Genomic DNA, 21011 nt, shown 5'->3' on the forward strand with positions numbered 1-21011 from the left:
TATACCCGTAACGACCGCACAGTTGTAGGTCGCTGATAGCAACTTGCTAGATATTTCGGTGTTACACACGTCACAACGTTCATGATTATCATGAGCGTAATACTTAACTAGGAATGTTAAAACTCAGTGGCAGAATACCGAAATCAAATCAAATCAATAAAGCAAAGCAGCAAGTATGTGCAAAATATTAGTAAGTGTACTCTACTGAATGAAGTTAAGCAGAAGGTGTTCGGCGTATACCCGCATTTACCCTCGTCTACAGTCCTGCCCTTAGAATTCATTTAACGGGGAATTGTTACCCATAAATTCTTTCAAAGCCGCATTATTATGAGATTTATCTTCATGTCATATAAGCAAGTGTATTGTTCAACCGTCGAAGCGTTGCTCTGTCATTGGCTGATTTCTACTTTTAGCATATACACAAATAACCTAAGATTTTGCCATCTTTCATGTCAATGTATTTAGTTTCGATGCTAATGTACGTCGTTGTGAATTGCTCCATTGAATAACCTCTGTTTATGTTATGTTTATATCTAATTTTCATTGTGGATAAAGCTTTAATATATGACGTTACCTGTTTGAAAAGTTCAGTAGCTCTCAGTACGAATCGTTTATACTTGTGGAGTTTGCTCTCTCTGACATAAAAAAGAAAGTCATCTCCGCATAGGCCATGAAGGCCTGGTCGTTTTTGCCTCCACGAATTAACCTGGTACTCATTTTTTGTATAGGCTGAGTGAATCTCCGGAAGTGGAAAACTTGTTTCTTAAATTTTTGGACTTCCTGGCGGGGAATCGAATCCACGTCCTTCCGGGTGAACCGGCCACGCCTTTACCGCCTCGGCCAGGCAGCCCCCTCTGATATAAAGAGTGATTAACTAAAAATGTATAAGCCTCCGAGTGCGAACACTGCAGGAATAGAGGAGCACATTATCATACGGAGGCTGATCAACAAAGATTGAGACTGATTTTTTCCTATAGCTTCCGTGATAGTTCCTATCTGTAACATAAATATTTGAAAAGAGCGGGTTTTTATGTATAATGTCCGTAGGCGGCAGCACTCCCGTATCGGTAGGATGAAAGTAATGTTCTATTGTGTAGACGCTACGTGCATTTCACATAATAGACAATGGATTTACCAGAATGCAGTCCCCCCTCACACTATTGTTACAGCAGCTTACTACACGTCAGTATTGGCTACACCGAGGAAACATTGCTTTCCCGGACTGGGTGGCGACTTCATCATGACAATGCACGGCCTCACGTCCCAAATCAAGTCATGCAGTTTCTGGCTCGATTTAACATTACCTGTGTACCGCATCCACCTTATAGCCCTGATCTTGCACCCTGTGATTTTTTATTCCCATCACTAAAGGCAAAGCTTAGGGGTATTCGATTTGAGAACTCTGAAGCAGTGCTAAAGAAAAGTGAGGCGATTCTCAACGACCTGACAAAGAATGGTCTGCAGCATGTGTTCAAGGACTGGCAGAGACGCTATAAAAGGTACATTGAAGTAAGAGGGACTACTTTGGAAAAGATCACGTAAACATTGAAATGGAGTAATAAACATCTGTGAAAAAGAAATCAGTCTTAGTCTTTGTTGATCAGCCCTCGTAAATACTTCTTGGCCAGTTAACACAAATGGAAGATTTTATTTTCCTAATAAAAGGGCGTTCTTACATGCTTTTAAATGAGTTTAAATAATAACATTCGCTATAAATGGTCCTAAACGCTGTTTTTCTCACTTTCCTAACATTAGTGATTATATTGATTATTGGTTTCTGTTTTTGCTCTTTGCTTTACGTGAAAATGGGAAACCACGGAAAACCATCTTTAGGGCTGCCAACAGTGGGATTCACAGGATTCGAACCCACTATCTCCCGGCTGCAAGCTCACAGCCGCACGCTCCTAACCGCACGGCAAACTCGCCTGGTATGATGACATTGTGCTGTTGGGTAAAAGTGGGCGGGAAGTACAAGAACAGAATATATGGAATGAAATGATTGAAGAATGGAGAATGAAAATGAATAAAGGAAAGGGCAAAACGGTTGCTCTTACACGAGTACCAAAGGAATAGAAAAAGTCCATGGGGGGAAACACAAAAAACATTTAAGTACTTTGGGAGTGGGATATCGGACGATGGAAAAATGACATAGGAAATCAGAAGAGTGCTTTTAGTTGGAGTATGAGAGTATGAGTATGAGAGAACTCGTGTGAATACGGCGCAAGGAAATTGTAAGAACTACTTTCTATACATGTTGACGAATGGAGCTGAAACTTCAGTAACGACCAAAGCAGAGAAAAGTAAAATCCAGACAAGTGATATGAAATTGCTAAGAAGTAGGTCTACTATAGCTGGCCAAGACAGGACAGGGCCGAATAAGAAATATGGTAACATGAGAAACAGTAGGTTTATGCGGATTGGGAGAGAGATGGTAGAACGATCGAGACTGAGGTGGTATGGGCACGTGAAAAAATGGGAGGAACAAGGATCCCAAAGTCATTGCTTGAATTGGAGGTTAGAGGGAAAGGACCGACCCAGGAAACGATGGACAGACTAACTGAAAAAAAAAACCTACGGGAGAGATTGCTAAACTTTATAGGCATGTTTGATGAAGAATGGTGAAAGTTAGGTAGAGATGAAGATCAATGATCCACAACCGAATCATCTCCTCCCCACCCACGCAGTCCATAGAAACACAAACCAACCCAACATCAAATCGGACACGGGGAACGATGATGATGATGATGATGATGATGATGATGATGATGATGATGATGAGGCAGGTTACTAATATACGGTTTACACGACAAATAACATTAAATAAAAATATACTATTCACTGGATGAAATTAACTAATACGTTTCTAGGATAAATTGCGGCTTAATAATGTAATTTACCCAATATTGACAGTGATAGAAATGAGTTTTATAATAGTAATCTGATAGTCTCGCACTAACAGGAAATCTCCTTTTGAATTCTTAAAGAAAACGTTCCAATAGAATAGCAGATTAACTTACATCTTCATTGCTGTCCTTCCATTTGACGATCTCTTTGTCTTGATGATAAATGGTACGTGTATTTAAGGGTTGTATTAAAAACTTTATGTACTTTTAAAGGTGGTGGTGAGGAATGGTAAATACCCACTATATTATAATAGAAATGAAATGGCGTATGGCTTTTAGTGCCGGGAGATCCCAGGACGGTTTCGGCTTGCAGGCGTCGTGATGGGGATGAAATGATGATGAAGACAACCTATACACCCAGCCCCCGTACCAGGGAAATTAACCAATGATGGTTAAAATTCCCGACCCTTGCTGGGAACCCGGGACCCCTGTGACCAAAGGCCAGCGCGCTAACCATTTAGCCATGGGGCCGGGCATTATAATAGAGAAGAAAAAAGACTAAGAAGGAGGTGCAGGTTGGAAAGAAATAGAGTTAGAAATGACTGTGGAAGTAGTGGTGGTGGTGGTGATTATTGTTTTAAGAGGAAGTACAACTAGGCAAAAAAGAGAAACTGAAGGTACTAGGAAATTGAATCTAGCAAAGAAGTCACTTAACGATAACATGATGGCAAGGAAAAGTCAGGTTGTGAGTTTCACTAATAGGAAAAGTCATCTCATTTTCGATTACTGCGTTGGTGGGGTAACAGTTCCTTATGGGAATCACTATAAGTATCTGTGTGTTAATATAAGGAAAGGTCTTCATTGGAGGTAATCACAGAAATGGGATTGTAAATAAAGGGTACAGATCTCTGCACATAATTATGAGCGTATGTGGGTGTGGTAGTAAGGATGTAAAGGAGAGGGCATATAATTATCTGGTAAGACCTCAAGTATGGTTCCAGTGTATGGAACTGGAACTGGAAAAAATCCAAAGAAAAGCAGCTCGATTTGTGTTGGGTGTTTTCCGACAAAAGAGAAGCAATATGGAAATGTTGTAAAGTTTGGGCAGGGAAGATTTGAGATAAAGGAGACGAGCTGATCGACTAAGTGGTGTGCTCCGAGCTGTCAGTGGAGAGATGGCGTGGAATGACATTAGTAGACGAATAAGTTTGAGTGCTGTTTTTAAAAGTAGGAAAGATCACAATATGAAGATAAAGTTGGAATTCAGGAGGATATATTGGGGCAAATATTCGTTTATAGGAAGAGGAGTTAGGGATTGAAATAATTTACCAAGGAAGATCTTCAATAAATTTTCAATTGTTTTGCAATTATTTAAGTTAAGATTAAGTAAACAACAGACAGGAAATCTGACATCTGGGCGACTGCCCTAAATGCAGATCAGTGATTGATTGATTGATTGATTGATTGACTGATTGATTAATTGATTGCTACACTCTAGCGGTTGTAATGTAGACTACTAGAACAGGGCATTCCTGTCTCCTCCTAGACCACTAGCGGTAAGCGAACCTTGATTTATTTGAGAGTAACTCTCAAATTTTAATCGTTGTTTGATTGTATTAACGCTTCTTTTTAGTGAAATCTCGAATTTGTTCAAGTAAGAAAGCGTTCAAGTCCCTAATAGCCGCTTCACCCATGAGCTACGAAATTTCAAGATCGAGTTTGACCTCAATTATGAAATTGTAGTCTTCTTCTTATTATTCTTTTAACAGTAATTTCATTTCTAGTGTTCATTGGTTCTTCTGCAGCTCCTGAGTTATAAAAAATTCTTCAGAAGAAAGCAATTATATTATTATTATTATTATTATTATTATTATTATTATTATTATTATTATTATTATTATTATTATTATTATTATTATTATTATTATTCCACTGTAAGTCCCTTTGCTACGAAAGGCAACTAGGACATTGACAGCTGTTCTCTATTCACAGAAAGCAGTATTTTACGCTATGCCATTAAGAAGCAAGCGTCACGGTTTCCAGGCGGATGAGCAGCTCTGAGTCGTGCATGCTTTAGAATATTAAAATTCCTCTTTCACTGTCGGTACGTTTTTATTAGCGCCGTAAACCCACGCATCAGCTGGTGAAGTACAGGTTTTCCTTTCTTAGACGACTGTAACGACCCATTGACATAGTTCAGGCACGAAGTGTCGAACTTGGAATTCTAGTTCCGCGTTTCGAATCCGGTACCGAGTGCGATCTTTCCTGGGAGTTCCTTCATTCTCTCCGATGTGGGTGGTGGTGGTAGAATACTTTCACTGAACAGGCGACTGAAAAGGCTTGCATCTTGGGAGTGCAGGACGGCAATCACATGGCTCTTAGCAGTTTTCCATTTTCTTATGTCATGTCCCTCCCGTTAATCTTTTCTGTCCGACCTCCTTGATCAACATCTGTTCTCTTCAGATCCCGGCGGTGTTAGATTTGTGAGGCCTAGGGAGTCTTTCAGTTTCACGCCCTTTGTGGTCCTTCCCTTTCTTTTGCCGATACCCTCATCTTCGAAGTATCGGAACTTACCTAGTTTCTACTGATCAGGGGATGGTTGCCTTGCTATAGGCCTTGTTATATTTTGTTCCACGCGAGTAGCAACCCGTTTACAAGTTATAAACAAATCCCTTTATTATTGTTAGTACAAATTCTCTGGTTTTACAGATAGACAACTCTCTCCCAGTCTCTGTCAGAGAATGATACATCGATAGAGGACATAGAGGGCATCTCAATCCCTGACATCCTCCCCACCCTGGTCTATCTCCAGGGGGATGACCAGCTCCACTGGACGAGTTATCACAGTCCCCTTTGAATCCTTAAGAATTACGGTTCTTATCATTCCGTCTCTTCCAGCTCGGATCTCCGCTATGCGGACCTTCTTCCACATGTGTCGGGGTTGGTTGTCTTCTTGAAGGAGTGCTACGTCTCCAACTCTCAGTCGTGGTCTGTTACCTCGAGGACGTCGGACTTCCTGAAAGCTCCTCAGCTCCATGAGGTATTCCTTAGTCCAGCGCTTCCAGAAGTCGTGTGCGATCTTTTGTCGAACTGCTAACTGTTTTGTCAGGTTCGTCCTTAATGCTGGTTCTGGTCCAGTTGGTATAGCCGTCAATCTTTGTCCGGTCAAGAAATGGGCGGGAGTCAGAGATTCTGTTTCATCTTCATTCTGAGAGATGGGTCGTGAGTTGATGGCGGCTTCAATATTTACTAGAATCGTGTTAAGCCTTTTCTCGGTTATCAACGCCTTGCCTAATACCTTCCTCAGGCATCGTTTTGTAGTGCCAACTATCCTCTCCCACCATCCTATATTTTGTTCCACGCGAATAGCAACCCGTTTACAAGTTATAAACAAATCCCTTTATTGTTAGTACAAATTCTCTGGTTTTACAGATAGACAACTCTCTCCCAGCCTCTGTCACAGAATGATACACCGATAGAGGGCATAGAGGGCGTCTCAATCCCTGACATCCCTACATATCCTTAAATCAATAATCACCACCACCACCTCCCCGTATGATCCTGCGTATGTAGACCTGAACTCCTTTTCTTAGGTTGGCCTATTTCATTAACTTCTTTCCGCATCTATTAGTCGTCCGCCTCTGTGGTGTAGTGGTCAGTGTAATTAGCTACCACCACCGGAGGCCCGGTTCGATTCCCGGCTTTGCCAAGAAATTTGAAAAGTCGTAGGTACGAGAACTGGGACTGGGTTCACTCAACCTCGGGGGATCAAGTGAGTAGCGCGGGTTCGATTCCCACCTCAGCCACCCTTGAAGTGGTTTCCCGTGGTTTCCCACTTATTTTCCAGGCAAATGCCGGGACTGTACCTAACTTAAGGTCACGGCCGCTTCCTTCCCTCTTCCTTGCCTATCTCTTTCAATCTCTTCACTCCCCGAAAGGCACCAGTTCAGCATATCAGGTGAAGATGCCTGGGAGAGGTGCTGGTTCTCCTCCCCCGTTTCATCTCCGACACTGCACTTGAGGCGGAAGAGGTGGGATCCCTCACTGAGCCCGGGAGGAAACCAACCCTGGATGGTAAACGGATTAAGTCAATGAAAAATAAAATGAAAAATCTAATAAAGTCTAGCAATTGAATGGAAAATAATAATAATAATAATAATAATAATAATAATAATAATAATAATAATAATAATGGTAGTACTGTATACCAAGTGAATTTGAATCAAGGTGAACCAAAGTTAATGCAGCGAGTTCGCAGTTGTGATCAATGAGAAATAAATCTACTCCCGGACTAAACTATCTTTACATAGGTCTGTACGGGAGTGAGGATGGGTAACCTCAGAAGTAACAGACATGAAAGTAGAGAGAATCATTGCTAGTACAAATAGATGGGAACAATGGCAGAAGGCTAATCGGAATGTGGATATAAAGGCTAAATTAGGAATTATATCTATGAGTGAGCTGTACATATAACCGGCTTCGACAGTGAAGTCATTTGAGGCGAATGGAGCAGGGTAGATTGCCTAGGAGAATAATAGAGTCGCCAATGATTGTGGAGGCGATTAGTTCGAAGTACAACCGAGCGAGCTGGCCGTGCGGTTAGAGACGCTTGCATTAGGGAGATAGAGGGTTCGAAGCCCACTGACGGCAGCCCTGAAGATGGTTTTCCGTGGTTTCCCATTTTCACACCAGGAAAATGCTAGGGCCGTACCTTAAACAACGCCACGGGCGCTTCCTTCCTACTCCTAGCACTTTCCTATTCCATCGTCGCCATAAGACCGATCTGTGTCGGTGTGACGTAAAGCATCTACTAAAATAAGTTCATTCACAGAGGCTCCCAAACGACATGATAGTGCTGCATTCACAATGTTAAGTTAGTAGGAAGTCATTGTACCTATCACTCCACTGTAAATCGTAGTGTTAAGATGTTGAGAATATTTAAGCTACCTCTGAATTTGTACGTGACTGCGTTGCAATTATTATGATACACTACTTGTAATGGACTAGACAAAATGGTTGAATGGGTGGCTAAATCTCTAGAAAATTGAACTCAGAGAATTAGAGTGGGTGAAGCACTAACTGTTCCTAGCAAAACACAGTGTTTTGTGTATTTATTTTTTATTCGTCTTCCTTCGTTATAGTGATGTTTTTATGTTGATATAGTTCCTTGTATTTTGCTGTAATTGTTGTTTGAGTCATCAGTCTACAGACTGGTTTGATGCAGCTCTCCATATCACCCTATCATGTGCTTTTTCATTTCTACATAACTGCTGCATTCTACATCTGCTCTAATTTACTTGTCATATTCATACATTGGTCTACTCCTCCCGCTCTTACGCCCTACACTTCCCTCAAAAACCAACTGAACAAGTCCTGGGTGTGTTAAGATGTGTCCTATAATTCTATCTCTTCTTCTCGTCAAATGTATTTTGCTTTTAAGTACCATAGTTGTTTGTAGTAGGCTATGTTTTGTTGTCGTTATGTTATTAACGTTTTCATTTAATTTCGTGGTAATCATTTCCACTGGGATATCTCCTAATTGCAATGTATTATATGTTTTATATGTAATTATTATTATTATTATTATTATTATTATTATTATTATTATTATTATTATTATTATTATTATTATTATTATTATTATTATTATTATTATTATTATTATGTGCGTATAGACCCAGTGGATCACGCAAAGCTCTAACGATTCTGTTTTCTGAGTTGCCAAACAGCTCTCATCCTTTCTCCGTGGATCCTTTTTCGTTCTTCTGTCCACTTTGCTCCAGTCTTCTTTTTCACTTCGTTCTCTGGTTGCACTTTCCATCCATTAAATTTTTTCCTGTAGAGGTTTCTGTCCGCGGTGTCAGTTGAGTCCATATGGGCTTTTTCCAGACCCTTCTTCACTTCCAGTACCCATGGAATATTATTATTATTATTATTATTATTATTATTATTATTATTATTATTATTATTATTGTTGTTGTATCCGGCTCCATGGCTAAATGGTTAGCGTGCTGGCCTTTGGTCACAGGGGTCCCGGGCTCGATTCCCTGAAGGGTCGGGAATTTTAACCATAATTGGTTAATTTCCTTGGCACGGGGACTGGGTGTATCTGTCGTCTTCATCATAATTTCATCCTCAACACGACGCGCAGGTCGTCTACGGGAGTCAAATCAAAAGACCTGCCTCTGGCGAGCCGAAGTTCTCGGACACATCCCGGCACTAAAAGCCATACGCCATTCCATTATTATTATTATTATTATTATTATTATTATTATTATTATTATTATTATTATTATTATTATTATCATTATTATTTGGGGCTGCCTAGCGGAAGGACGTGGGTTCGATTCCCCGTCAGAAAGGCTGAAAGTCTAATAATTTAAGGAACGAGAATATACTACAACTTCTGGAGCGGCATATGGCCCTGAGGTTCACTCGGCCTGCACCAAAAATGAGTACCAGGTTAATTTCCGGGGGTAAAGGCGGCCGGGCACAGAGCTAACACTCTAGCCCACTTCGTGCCGAGGTTACGGGCAGTGGAAGCCTTTACCTTCCACTCCTCCAAGGGCCTGCATGGTTTGTACGGAGACGGTTTTGCCATTATTATTATTATTATTATTATTATTATTATTATTATTATTATTATTATTATCATCATCATCATTAAAGACCGGCTCTTTTTTTTTCAGTCATGAGGACGTGCGGGGCGATCACAAACCAGAACTGCACGTACTTCGTTAACCCTGGCTTCCCGATGGGCTCCACGGATCTCATGGCCTGCACACTCACAGTCAACAAGCTACATGACGTCACTCAGTTAAGGCTGGATTTCCTCGACTTCGAGGTTTGTTCTTCTTATTAGATGTTATTGGCTCCCTGTTTAGAAGCTTGGAACATGTTCGATTAGCAGCGCCGGAGTCAGCCTCCGTAGCATAACGCTTGCACGATGCCAGTTGACGAGACAAAATTTTTGGCGACAGTTGTCCTCTAATTATTGCGGTCGCAATCGCTGTCCAGACCAGTTGAACGAGAACCCGTTCACACGAGGAAGCTATTGCCACGGCATACAGATGGGCGAAGTTGTTCTTTTTCTCGAACAGTTCGGGTTGTTCCTGCTCCGAAAAAAATACTATGTTCCAAATAACAGTTCCAAAATAACAGTTAAAGGTTTAGGCAGTATGGAATTAGAAAATATCAACAAACCTCATAAATAGGGAAAGGATTTCAAGGTGGAAAGTATGTCCAGAAAAGAGGGATGAAAGGTTCTGAAAATACATATAAAATGGTGGGAAAATGTGTTGATGAAATCACGTTATTAAGGTTTAAAACAGTTACATGAACTTTCCTTATCCCATTTGCTGGGTTTTAATAATGAATAAACTCGTTATATTGGATTGCACACATTTCATTGTTTATGACAGCAAGTCACTGGTGCTTTGAGTGCAGTAGATTCTTATCTGTAGAGAGAAACTCCGCTCAACATACAGAAACCAATAAAGCGTATCTTGTCAGCACTCATAAAGGGAGTTCACTCAAAGTTGCAAAGGTTTCCACATCTGGATTGTTCTTCAAATTTAATTCGAATTTGTCGTTATCAAATCTATCAAGGTTCTCCCTAACACTAATGAACTTCTTCCAAACTCTGAATCACATCAGGCAAATACTTGTAGTCATGCACTGCAAAAAAATTTGTTGGGTCTGCTGGATGGCTTCTGCATCCGTTGAATCTAGGGCACATATGAAACATTTGATTTTATCAAAATTTTCGCCAAAGAAAATCTGATGAAGCGGAGAGAAAAGATTATGCCTAATCTTTTAAAAATACAGCTGAAAGTGGGTGGGAAAAGTGGCAACATGTAGTAATCTCACAAAAGAAAGGTGCGAAAGATGCAACAAATTTTGTTTATTTTGCTTCATTTCATGTCCACAAATACATAGATTGACTTATCTGTATGAAAATAACTATATTTTTAGAAAGATTCTGTACCTTTGAATCATTTCACTAATTCGAAAGTTGTTTCCTCACTGATAGTTTCATGCTTTAATGTCTCTATAAAACGCTAAAACAAGGTTTTATCACAATACATTGAGTATTAATAAAATCTGAAAAAGAAACATCTATATAAATTAAATTAATGTTTAAGTTTGTTCTGTTGTTAAATGTTTTATTTTTCAGGTATTTTATAAATGTTATTTAATCATAAATAAGTTTCGACAGACAGAAGAACAGGTATAGATTAACTAAGGTTCTTATCTGGCAAAATAAGGCATGTATTGGAAAATATGAAACGTATAGGCCTACTTCTGTAATATTTGGTATATTGACATTGCCATGCTTTTATATACCTGTATCTATAGTCTATTTCTAACATTCCTAATGAACAAATTGCAGTGGATAGCTCAACACAAACAGCCGTAAATCGCGGTAAAGGAATGCTTTGACGTGGATTAACGCGGCGAGTATTCATGAGAACAAAGATTAAAAATCAGTGTCATGCATACTTACCGTGGATTCGCTATCTGTCGAAACGCTAGTTTACGCGCCTCTTAAAATGTTATATTTCGTGGGTTTCCTTCTCCTACCCTTGATGTCACTTGCTGTTCACTGCAGCCAATGACTAGTTTTAAGGAGCATGGAAACCAGTGTAGGAAACTAGCATTCGCGTTCGCCCGGAGTCGGAACAATCAGCCAACCGGCGGAACATGCACGGTTCTTAAACACTTAGACCAATCAAGCCAGTTGGAGTCACTCTAGGACGAATCCAGCGTAGTCTGGCGATACGGTACACCGTTATATCGAAACAGGGTGTAGCTAGACCAATCCCGCTGGAGTGGCGCCTAGAGGCGATACGGAACACTGTTCTTTCGAAACAGGATGTTCCGGCGTACTGTTCATTTAAAGATCAGTTCCGAGTCCGGAAGAGTTCCAAAATAACTGTTGTGTTAGTTTTTGTCCATCTCTACCACGGCAGTAGATGACAAGAAATGGCAGAGTGCGCAGCGTCTGTAGTTCAACGTGAGGAATTACATTTAATTGGTAACGATATGTGCAGGGAATTATTTGCCGAGTCATGCAGAGTTTTAGTGGAGAAGCGGGTGTGCACAAGGAAGTGGCTCTTAAAAAGAGACAGTCATGGCAGAGTATAAAGCAAGCATGTTTAATGTTGTACTCGAAAAGTTTTGATAAATACAGAAAGGATAATACAGGACCGTCTGCGAGATATCGAGGGAAAGCGGTTAGAGCTCTGTATAGTGGAGAGACCTGGAGTTACTGATTCTGTCATAAGAGCACGTGTATTTGTTTGTGAAGTTTTGGCGTTATTTATGCGTTTGCAGTAAGTTAACATAAGTAAATAGTAGCGTGTGTCATTCCTTTATATCTCCTCTTGATATGAGTGGAAAGATATATGCTGTGTTTGGCTGCAATAACTGTGAAGTGCAGAAGCATTCGCGGTCTTTCTTCCGTTTCCCTCGTGACAAGAAACTGTAAGTAAATATTGTATTTGCATATATATTCTTCTAGTGACAAAGAGATTTTTATAGTACTTCCTAAACTTCTGACATGCGTGACCCATATTTTACCTGACTTAAAATTAAAAATATAATACGCTTATTTCATTGTATAATGCAGCAGTTAACCTTCAATACCGATGTGCTGTAGGTATGATCTCCTGCTCAGCGAAAAAAAAAAAAAAAAAAAAAAAACTTTTTTTTTACCTATAATGGCCATCACGTCCGACTCGTTGGCTGAATGGTCAGCGTACTGGCGACATATATTTCGTAGGCCCTGGGTGCGATTCCCGGCTGGTCGGGGAATTTAACCTTAATTGGTTAATTCCAATGATTCGCGGGCTGGGTGATGTTCTGTCCCCAACATCCCTGCAACTCGTACACCACACTATCCTCCACCACAATAACACGCAGTTACCTACACATGGCAGATGCCGCCCACCTTCATCGGAGGGTCTGCCTTACAAGGGCTGCACTCGGCTAGAAATAGCCACACGATTTTTTTTAAAAAAATAAGTGCCATCAATCATTACTGTGGCTCCTGCCTCTCGTGTTCGTCCTTCTCAAGCTGCAATTTCTGTCTTTCTTCCATCAGGTGGTCATTCTTCTTTCTTGCTTGATAATAGATGTCAAGTAGAGTTTCGAATTTCCTATGATTGCTATCACAATTATTACAATCATTTCCTTTGGGCTGGACTAGATTCTCATTGCACATCGTTTGCATCGTCGGTAGCGTCCTCATCTTCCTCTTCTTCCTCTGGAATGACAGGGTAGTTTTGAAATGATTTGCATAAGGTGTACAAGAAAGAAGGAACGTTACGCTTGAATAATTATTATAAGGTCTGTTCAAATCATTTCTAGGCCAGCGATTTTAGAAATCCCTGACCATACAGCCAAGGGTACGTTGTATTTTTACTCTAATTGTACGTAAATATTCCTCAAACAAAACTATCCTCAACATTTTCATGCTTTTCTTTCTTTTGTCCCTCTTCTCATATTAAAGCTGGGATCTATACCAACATAGAATCCCCCAAAAACTAAAATATCAAATGCTACCGCCCCTTCCGAAAAGGGTAGTCCTTCCAAGAAAATAAAATACAGGAATGTGCCAATCTGTTTATTGACAAGATTAGTGTCTTGATGTGACGATACAATGTTTTTTAAATGAGGAAAAAATACTAATCTACCCGTAGCCGTGCAAGCAGGAAAAGTAACGCATAAATGAAAGATCAAGCCCTTTCACAGCAGTTTATTTCATATCTTGAATACATAACTAATTTCAGTTTTTAAATAATAGCCTGTTAAATAATTCTTCTTCAATCGCTAGGAAGGTTCATGACACTGGGCGATAAATCGGCGCTTTCTGGGCGATAAAAATTTTGTGGGAACACAATTCTCACTACATCAGTTACAAATATGAGTTCAAGTAAGGAAGACGTTCTAGTTGGTTCAGATTTGCTTTGGCAACCTTGAAGTTAATATTTTAATAACCCTTTCTTTCTGGGTATAATTTATGTACCCATTTTCGAATATGAATTTCCATTGATATTTGAATTTAGCGCGAATTTACAGGAGAGCTACTTGAGAATTGTCTCCAATTTTAATAAAGCTAAATCTAGAAGTGTCGTGTATTGTCTATACTGCATATGGTTTTGATGAACTATTGAAGCTGGTGGAAGGTAAACTATCAAAACAAGACACGTTAATGAGAAGAGCATTATCTCCTAAGTTAAAATTGAAAGTGACACTATCATTCCTAGCTACAGGGAATAGTTACATAAATCTTCAGCATTTATTTCGAGTGTCGAAACCTCCATTTCTGATTTCATTCCAAAGGTTTGCGAAGCCCTGTACATCAGCCTTCAAGAATATGTAAAGGTAAGATATAAATAAGATATCGCAGTATTAAATCGATATTTATTAACAAAGAACAACATGGTATGAAATGTAAGAAAAATTAAAATTAAATAGGCATAGTTCTAACGTTAAACAAGTTAAAGTCTTTGAAAGTAAGTTAAACTAGATAGTAAGGCAAATAAAAAACTTAGCCATTTCAATAAGACTTGTATTAAATAGCTAAAAACCCTCTGGTCATCATTTGGGTAGCTAAGAATGCGAAAAACTTCCCTAAAAGTAGATTTCTAGGACGTTTGAGCGTTTGCCATGTTTATATTATTACGGTATTATTCGGGATCGGATTTTTACGTAATTACATTTTTTGCATATATTTTAACACAATTTAAAAAGTTTATTATTCCTATTGTACATCCCCAATCCTAACATTATTTTACAAAGAACACGTATTTTCACATTTTTTATGTAAATAAATACGTTAAGAAAATCCATAATAAGAATATACCTATTCAGTAAAATTGAAAATGCTTCTGTATTATAAAATGAAGCTGTTATTCGCATTTTACGATTATGGTAACGTCATATTTTTTAATGTTGTGGCTATGTATGGACTTACGTCCGAAAGTTCGAAGACTTACTGGTCACTGGCTACGTCGTTACCTTTAAGCAGTGATTTGATTTGCTGCACAAATTGTTTCCCTCTATGACTGGTTTAGCTAGCATTCTGACTCGCTCGCATTAGTCAGTCCGCTCGGGTTTTGTTTATAGCATGTCAGCGAAAAAGCAATCACGCAGAGATAAGGTGACGGAAAATACCGTAGTTTGAACTACGTAACTGGAAAGATATATCCCCAGCAGAAGGTACGGTAGTGAAATTGTGTCACCCGTTAGGCGCCGTTCACACTAAGGCGATATAAGATAAGTGATATATAGCAAGGAATATATATTGCGACGATATATCGCTAGGAAGGTTCATGACACTGGGCGATAAATCGGCGCTTTCTGGGCGATAAAAATTTTGTGGGAACACAATTCTCACTACATCAGTTACAAATATGAGTTCAAGTAAGGAAGACGTTCTAGTTGGTTCAGGCATAGAGAAGAAAACGGAAATACTGGATACATCCCTACAATCTTACCAACCTGCACCATAGCTCGGCTGTTGTTTCCCGAAAGCTGTCTCAACATGAATCAAAATCCAGGGAGTTGTATCGAATGAATCCTGAAAACTTTCAATTTCTGAAAAACCTAGCGTCACGAACCCTTGAAAAAAATTATACACACTTCAGGATGTCCATTTCTTCAGATAAAATACTTCTGATTACTATAAGGTAAGTAGGTATGAATATAAAAAGCAGTATTAATAAAATTTATCAGTTTTAATTTCATAATTTTTACATATATTTTTACAAATTTTACCAGTCAGTTCCACTAAATTAATGAAAGGTATTACAGAACTGTCTTCTCTTCTTCCCGTCATGTTCACAGCTCGAAAAATCGTACGATACTAATCGCTAAAGAGACTAAAAGAGTAAGGTTAGTTGTTCGGGTCCGTATATCATTACCTGTCGCCGTGTCGTTTTGTCTGAATTTCTAAGATAGAAGAAACATTTCCTTCGGTGTCCGCTGCCATTCGTTTTTCATTGAAACAGTGGTTCATCGTGAGTGCATGTGTCTTAAACTGCAAAACAATGCCGAAAATGAAGTCGACTACAAGATCGCGACCTCAACAATACGTAGAGGAATTTTAAAATATCTTCACCACCGATGAAAAAGCATTATTTTGTCAACCGTGTGGTAAAACAGTAAGTGCAGATCAACGCTCTCAAGTAACCCAACATATGTATGGAAATAAGCACATTACTGCTGCTGCTTCGCATGTGCGTTCGCGACAAATACTAATAGATGAACCAAAAGTAGGCTCATCCGAATATTCCCAGTGTTATTTAGATGTATAGAGCATTTCTTGCATCAACATTCCTCTTGGCAAAATAAATAATCCGACAAAGAGAAATTTCCCAAGAAATTCATTAATTTTGAGCCTCGATATTAATCCACATCAAGGAAAAACTATCTCCCAAAATGTTACGAAGAAACTTTACAAAGAATTCGGGTAGTATGTGATAGCGAGAAACTGTAGGTAAGCATTCATGAAACCAATTATTCAAGTGGCAGGAAAGTAAGAATGTTGTAATTGGTATGTTGAAGAATGACAACCGAGCTCGATAGCTGCAGTCGCTGAAGTGCGGCCAGTATCCAGTAATCGGGAGATAGTGGGTTCGAGCCCCACTGTCGGCAGCCCTGAAGATGGTTTTCTGTGGTTTCCCATTTTCACACCAGGCAAATGCCGGGGCTGTACCTTAATTAAGGCCACGGCCGCTTCCTTCCAATTCCTAGGCCTTTCCTCTCCAATCGTCGCCATAAGACCTATCTGTGTCGGTGCGACGTAAAAAAAAAAAAAAAAAAAAGGAAAAAGAATGACAAAACTGCTTGTGAACATCTATTCTGGCACTTCAAAAATTAATAGAACATGCAATACTTTTTCATACGCAGACAACCATTTGCCTTAAGGAGCACGTTTGGTAACACTATATTTTAATACATATTGTATACTTATTTACCACCTAAACGCGAATGGTTATGCGATATTTAAAGCAGAATATTTAAAACCCTTTATCAAATATCTTTTAGGAATTTTAGCACAAAAAATAAATATTCTTCACATTTTTAACACATAAAATCCACTCCCTAATTGTTACTGTTAGGCAATTCCTCTTCGAGCTTAGGAGAAGTCACACAAATAATTTCGGAAGAGATGTTTGATTGACTCGTTGTATTAGAATTAGGCACCGATAAGAGGCTTTCTGATGCAGTAGATGGACCACACAAATCTGCAAAACGGCACTTCGTCAGCACATTATTAATTTCCATTTCAGCAGTGATTGCCTGAAAAGTACTTAACTGTTTTAGTTGTGCCGCCACGTGCCTACCGAAAATGTCAAATTCATTTTCACTGGCACTATTGCGTGAAACCGAGTCACTTAAAAGTTTTAATTCACGTGTGGTAGAAGCAATCTGGTGCATTATTGAGCGTGGTTTAAATTTCCTTTTTGGATGATAGTCCGGAGATGTTTGGTGCTGAGAATCTGTGGCTATTATACCTCTTCCCTGACTTGGATCTTCCACAATTGTCACATTTTCTGCGACAATCACTTGTTGGTCTTGTTCTGGAGGTAGGTGATCCGCAGAAGTACCTTCTAAGGGGTCTACATCACTAGCAGTCATAGTCGGCATGTCGCAGGCGTCAGACATCTGAGGGAAAAAATGTAAATAAAAGAATATGAATTGCATTTGTTTTTAGATCCCAGAGATCCCTGAGGAATGGAAAAGCATTGAGCAGGGATTTAGAGATCGATGGAGCTTTCCTGGATGCTACGGAGGGATTTTTTTTTTGCTAGTGCTAGATAGGTCTTATGGCGACGATGGGATAGGAAAGGCCTAGGAGTTGGAAGGAAGCAGCCGTGGCCTTAATTAAGGTACAGCCCCAGCATTTTCCTGGTGTGAAAATGGAAAACCACGGAATACCATCTTCAGGGCTACCGACAGTGGGATTCGAACCCACTATCTCCCGGATGCAAGCTCACAGCCGCGCGCTCCTAACCGCACGGCCAACTCGCCCGGTTCGACGGAGGGATTGATGGGAAACATGTACTCATTAAAGCACAAGAAAAGTGTGGGAGCACATTTTTAATTACAAGAAACAAACCAGCATTGTCCTTTTTGCATTAGTTGATTATGGTTTTACTTACATAGACGTAGGAAGCAACGGTTCCGTGTCTGACACCAAAGTTTTTCTCCGTGGCTCAGGCGCAACGCGCCGGTCTCTCACCGCTGAGTTCTCGGTCACTCCATGTGAGATCTGTGCTGGACAAAGCGGAGGCGGACCGATTTTTCTCCTGGTAATCCGGTTTTCCCTGTCATATTTCATTCCAGCAACACTCTCCAGTATCATTTCATTTCATTTCATCTGTCACTGCCCCAGAGGATTGTGAGTGGCTTCGGCAGCCGGCACAATTCCTATCCTCGCCACTAGATGGGGCTTCATTCCATTCCTGACCCGGTCGAATGACTGCGAACAGGCTGTGGATTGTCAGTCCATCTTTAATTTGAGGTACTTGAAAGTGAAATGCTGCATAAAAAAAGAGTTATTGTGGGAGACGGTGCATTTGCATTAAGGGAATTCAGAACTGAAGTGTTGCGATTTTTGACCAAAATTCAAATTTTCAATTTTAACCTTAAAAATTCCCAATTCTTCCTTCTTCAAATCCCGTTATCGGTTTTTCCCTAACGCCAGTTTTAAAGCTCTAACTGCCGTTTTTAAGGGTACATGTTCGGCGTATTGTGTAGAGCAGGGCCTCTCAAACTCCCAAAATCTCACGCGTGCAAACCGAGGCGCAAGGGCTCCGTGCACTGTGCATCGGTCCGACTCGGCTCAACTCGGCTTGACTCGGATGCTGAGAGCGACGAAGCGTTCGGTGATAGACGGCTTGTTTATCAGTGATATAGACAAGCGCAAGACAACAACATAATCATGGAGCAACCTGTTTCGAAGGATGCAAACACTACTGAAAGTCTATTTCAATCGAACTGGGAACTTTCGTTTTTTTTTCTCAGTCGTGACGATAGAGCCAAATGCTTAATCTTTGGGACTATAATTACGTGATCATTAAAAAATCTGTTTTTCAATACAAAGGCTTTGCTCGAATTCTACGAAAATTTGTCGACGGAAGATTTTCCTAAGCTGAATCGAGAATCAGCTAAGTATATTTCTATGTTTGATTCCACATGCTTATGTCAAAGTTTTCTTTTCTTTCTGTTTTGAGTTGTACGAAAACTAGATTGCGTGCGAGTATTTCTGATCGTAATTTAAAGAACGATTTCAGAATTGCTGTCAGTCGATCCCTTGTTCCAGCTATTACTGGTATAATTGCAAAGAAGAAGGAAAAGAAGAGCTAGAGAAGATAAATTGTCTGCTCAAACCATATTGAAAGACGAGATTTAACACCAGTAACATTGTCCCACACAACTGAGTGTCTCCCATCACCGCTCATAAACATTTCCCAGTGAGGGGAAAATCAGTGGGGACGGTGAAGAAGGCGGAGACAGGTCGAACGGGGGAGAGAGATGTAGGGAAATAGGAGTGGTGGGGTTTGCACTCTGGTCAACCTAATGAAGTCGTCTCCTGCACCTTGCGCCGTGCAGTGCATGGACGCATGCACCTTGAGAGGCCCTGGTGTAGAACAAGCCCACCGCCCTTTTCTCTCACGCTGTCAACAAAAATAGCTTCAAATTTCTTTCGGATTACCATTTCAATATTCCCGCTGGAATATGTATTTACCTTGTAGTAAGCCTATACTGTGCGTAAGAGGAGAAAGGCATCTGAGGGGGTAATTTACAGTCCAGAGCAGTTTTCAAACAACTATGCTTTTTAAAATTTTCAATTGCTTTTATCTACGCTAAAACGTTTTCAGCTCTTTGCCATGCATAAAATGCTCCTTGCACAGAGTTCTTATCTGATTCGCCTGAAATTTTCAGAGAATGTTTTAATATGTGCAGTAATTAAAAGTAATTCTGCATTTTATTGTCAGTTGAATATTACGTTCATATTTTTACTCCTGAAATAGCACTAAAATAGATTTTTACCTATTGAATAAATAATGAAAAATTGAAAAAATTATATCTCCAATAGTTTGTATCTGACTGCAAAAACCCGGAGTTGTTCTTAAATGTTTGAGTATGTTTGACAAGTCCGCCAAATTGCAGCCTAGAAAGAACGAGAAATATGCCACAAGGAGCATTTTCCACGAAAAATGTATTTGTCGTCCGCCTCTGTGGTGTAGTGGTTAGTGTGATTAGCTGCCACCTCCGGAGGCCGGGTTCGATTCCCGGCTCTGCCACGAAATTTGAAAAGTGGTACGAAGGCTGTAACGGGGTCCACTCAGCCTCGGAAGGTCAACTGAGTAGAGGTGGGTTCGATTCCCACGTCAGCCATCCTGAAAGTAGTTTTCCGTGGTTTCCCACTTGCCTCCAGGCAAATGGCGTGATGGTACCTAACTGAAGGCCACGGCCGCTTCCTTCCCTCTTCCTTGTCTATCCCTTCCAATCTGACCATCCCCCCGCAAGGCCCCTGTTCAACATAGCAGGTGAGGCCGCCTGGGCGAGGTACTGGTCATTCTCCCCAGTTGTATCCCCCGACACAATGTCTTACGATCCAGGACCCTGCCCTTGAGACGGTAGAGGTGGGATCCCTCGCTGAGTTCGTGGGAAAAACCGAACCTGGGGGGTAAACAGATAAAGAAGAAGAAATGTATCAATAATTTTGCAACCAATTAACTAATCTACTCCCAATTTTTATGGGGCTATGTCTTATTGATATGCACTTGTATTTTAATGGTTTTGATAAGAGATAAATTGTAGAAGTTCAAAATGTCAGTTATGACTCTCCTTACAAGAATACTCCGTGAAGCCGTATGGAGGGTAATTACCGAGACTGATAGCTGTAGTCGCTTAATTGCGGACAGTATCCAGTATTCGGGAGATAGTGGGTTCGAACTCCACTGTCGGCAGCCCTGAAGATGGCTTTCCGTAGTTTCCCATTTCCATACCAGGTTAATACTGGGGTGTGCCTTAATTTAAGACCACGCCCGCTTCCTTCCCACTCCGAGCCCTTTCCTGTCTCATCGTCGCCGTAAGCCCCCCTATCTGTGTCGGTGCGACGGAAAGAAACTTGTAAAAAAAAAAAAA

At 40.3% G+C, this 21011-nt stretch overlaps 1 protein-coding gene across 1 annotated transcript in view; it reads left to right on the forward strand.

Moving 5' to 3' along the window:
• Positions 1-21011, forward strand: part of LOC136884644 (uncharacterized) — a 148329-nt gene that overhangs the window by 64528 nt on the left and 62790 nt on the right. The window contains exon 4 of the mRNA XM_068229625.1: positions 9533-9687. Coding sequence (XP_068085726.1) covers positions 9533-9687 — 155 coding nt within the window. The remainder of the gene's footprint in view (positions 1-9532; positions 9688-21011) is intronic.

Source organism: Anabrus simplex, chromosome 1, assembly GCF_040414725.1.
Source record: "Anabrus simplex isolate iqAnaSimp1 chromosome 1, ASM4041472v1, whole genome shotgun sequence".
NCBI lineage: Eukaryota > Metazoa > Arthropoda > Insecta > Orthoptera > Tettigoniidae > Anabrus > Anabrus simplex.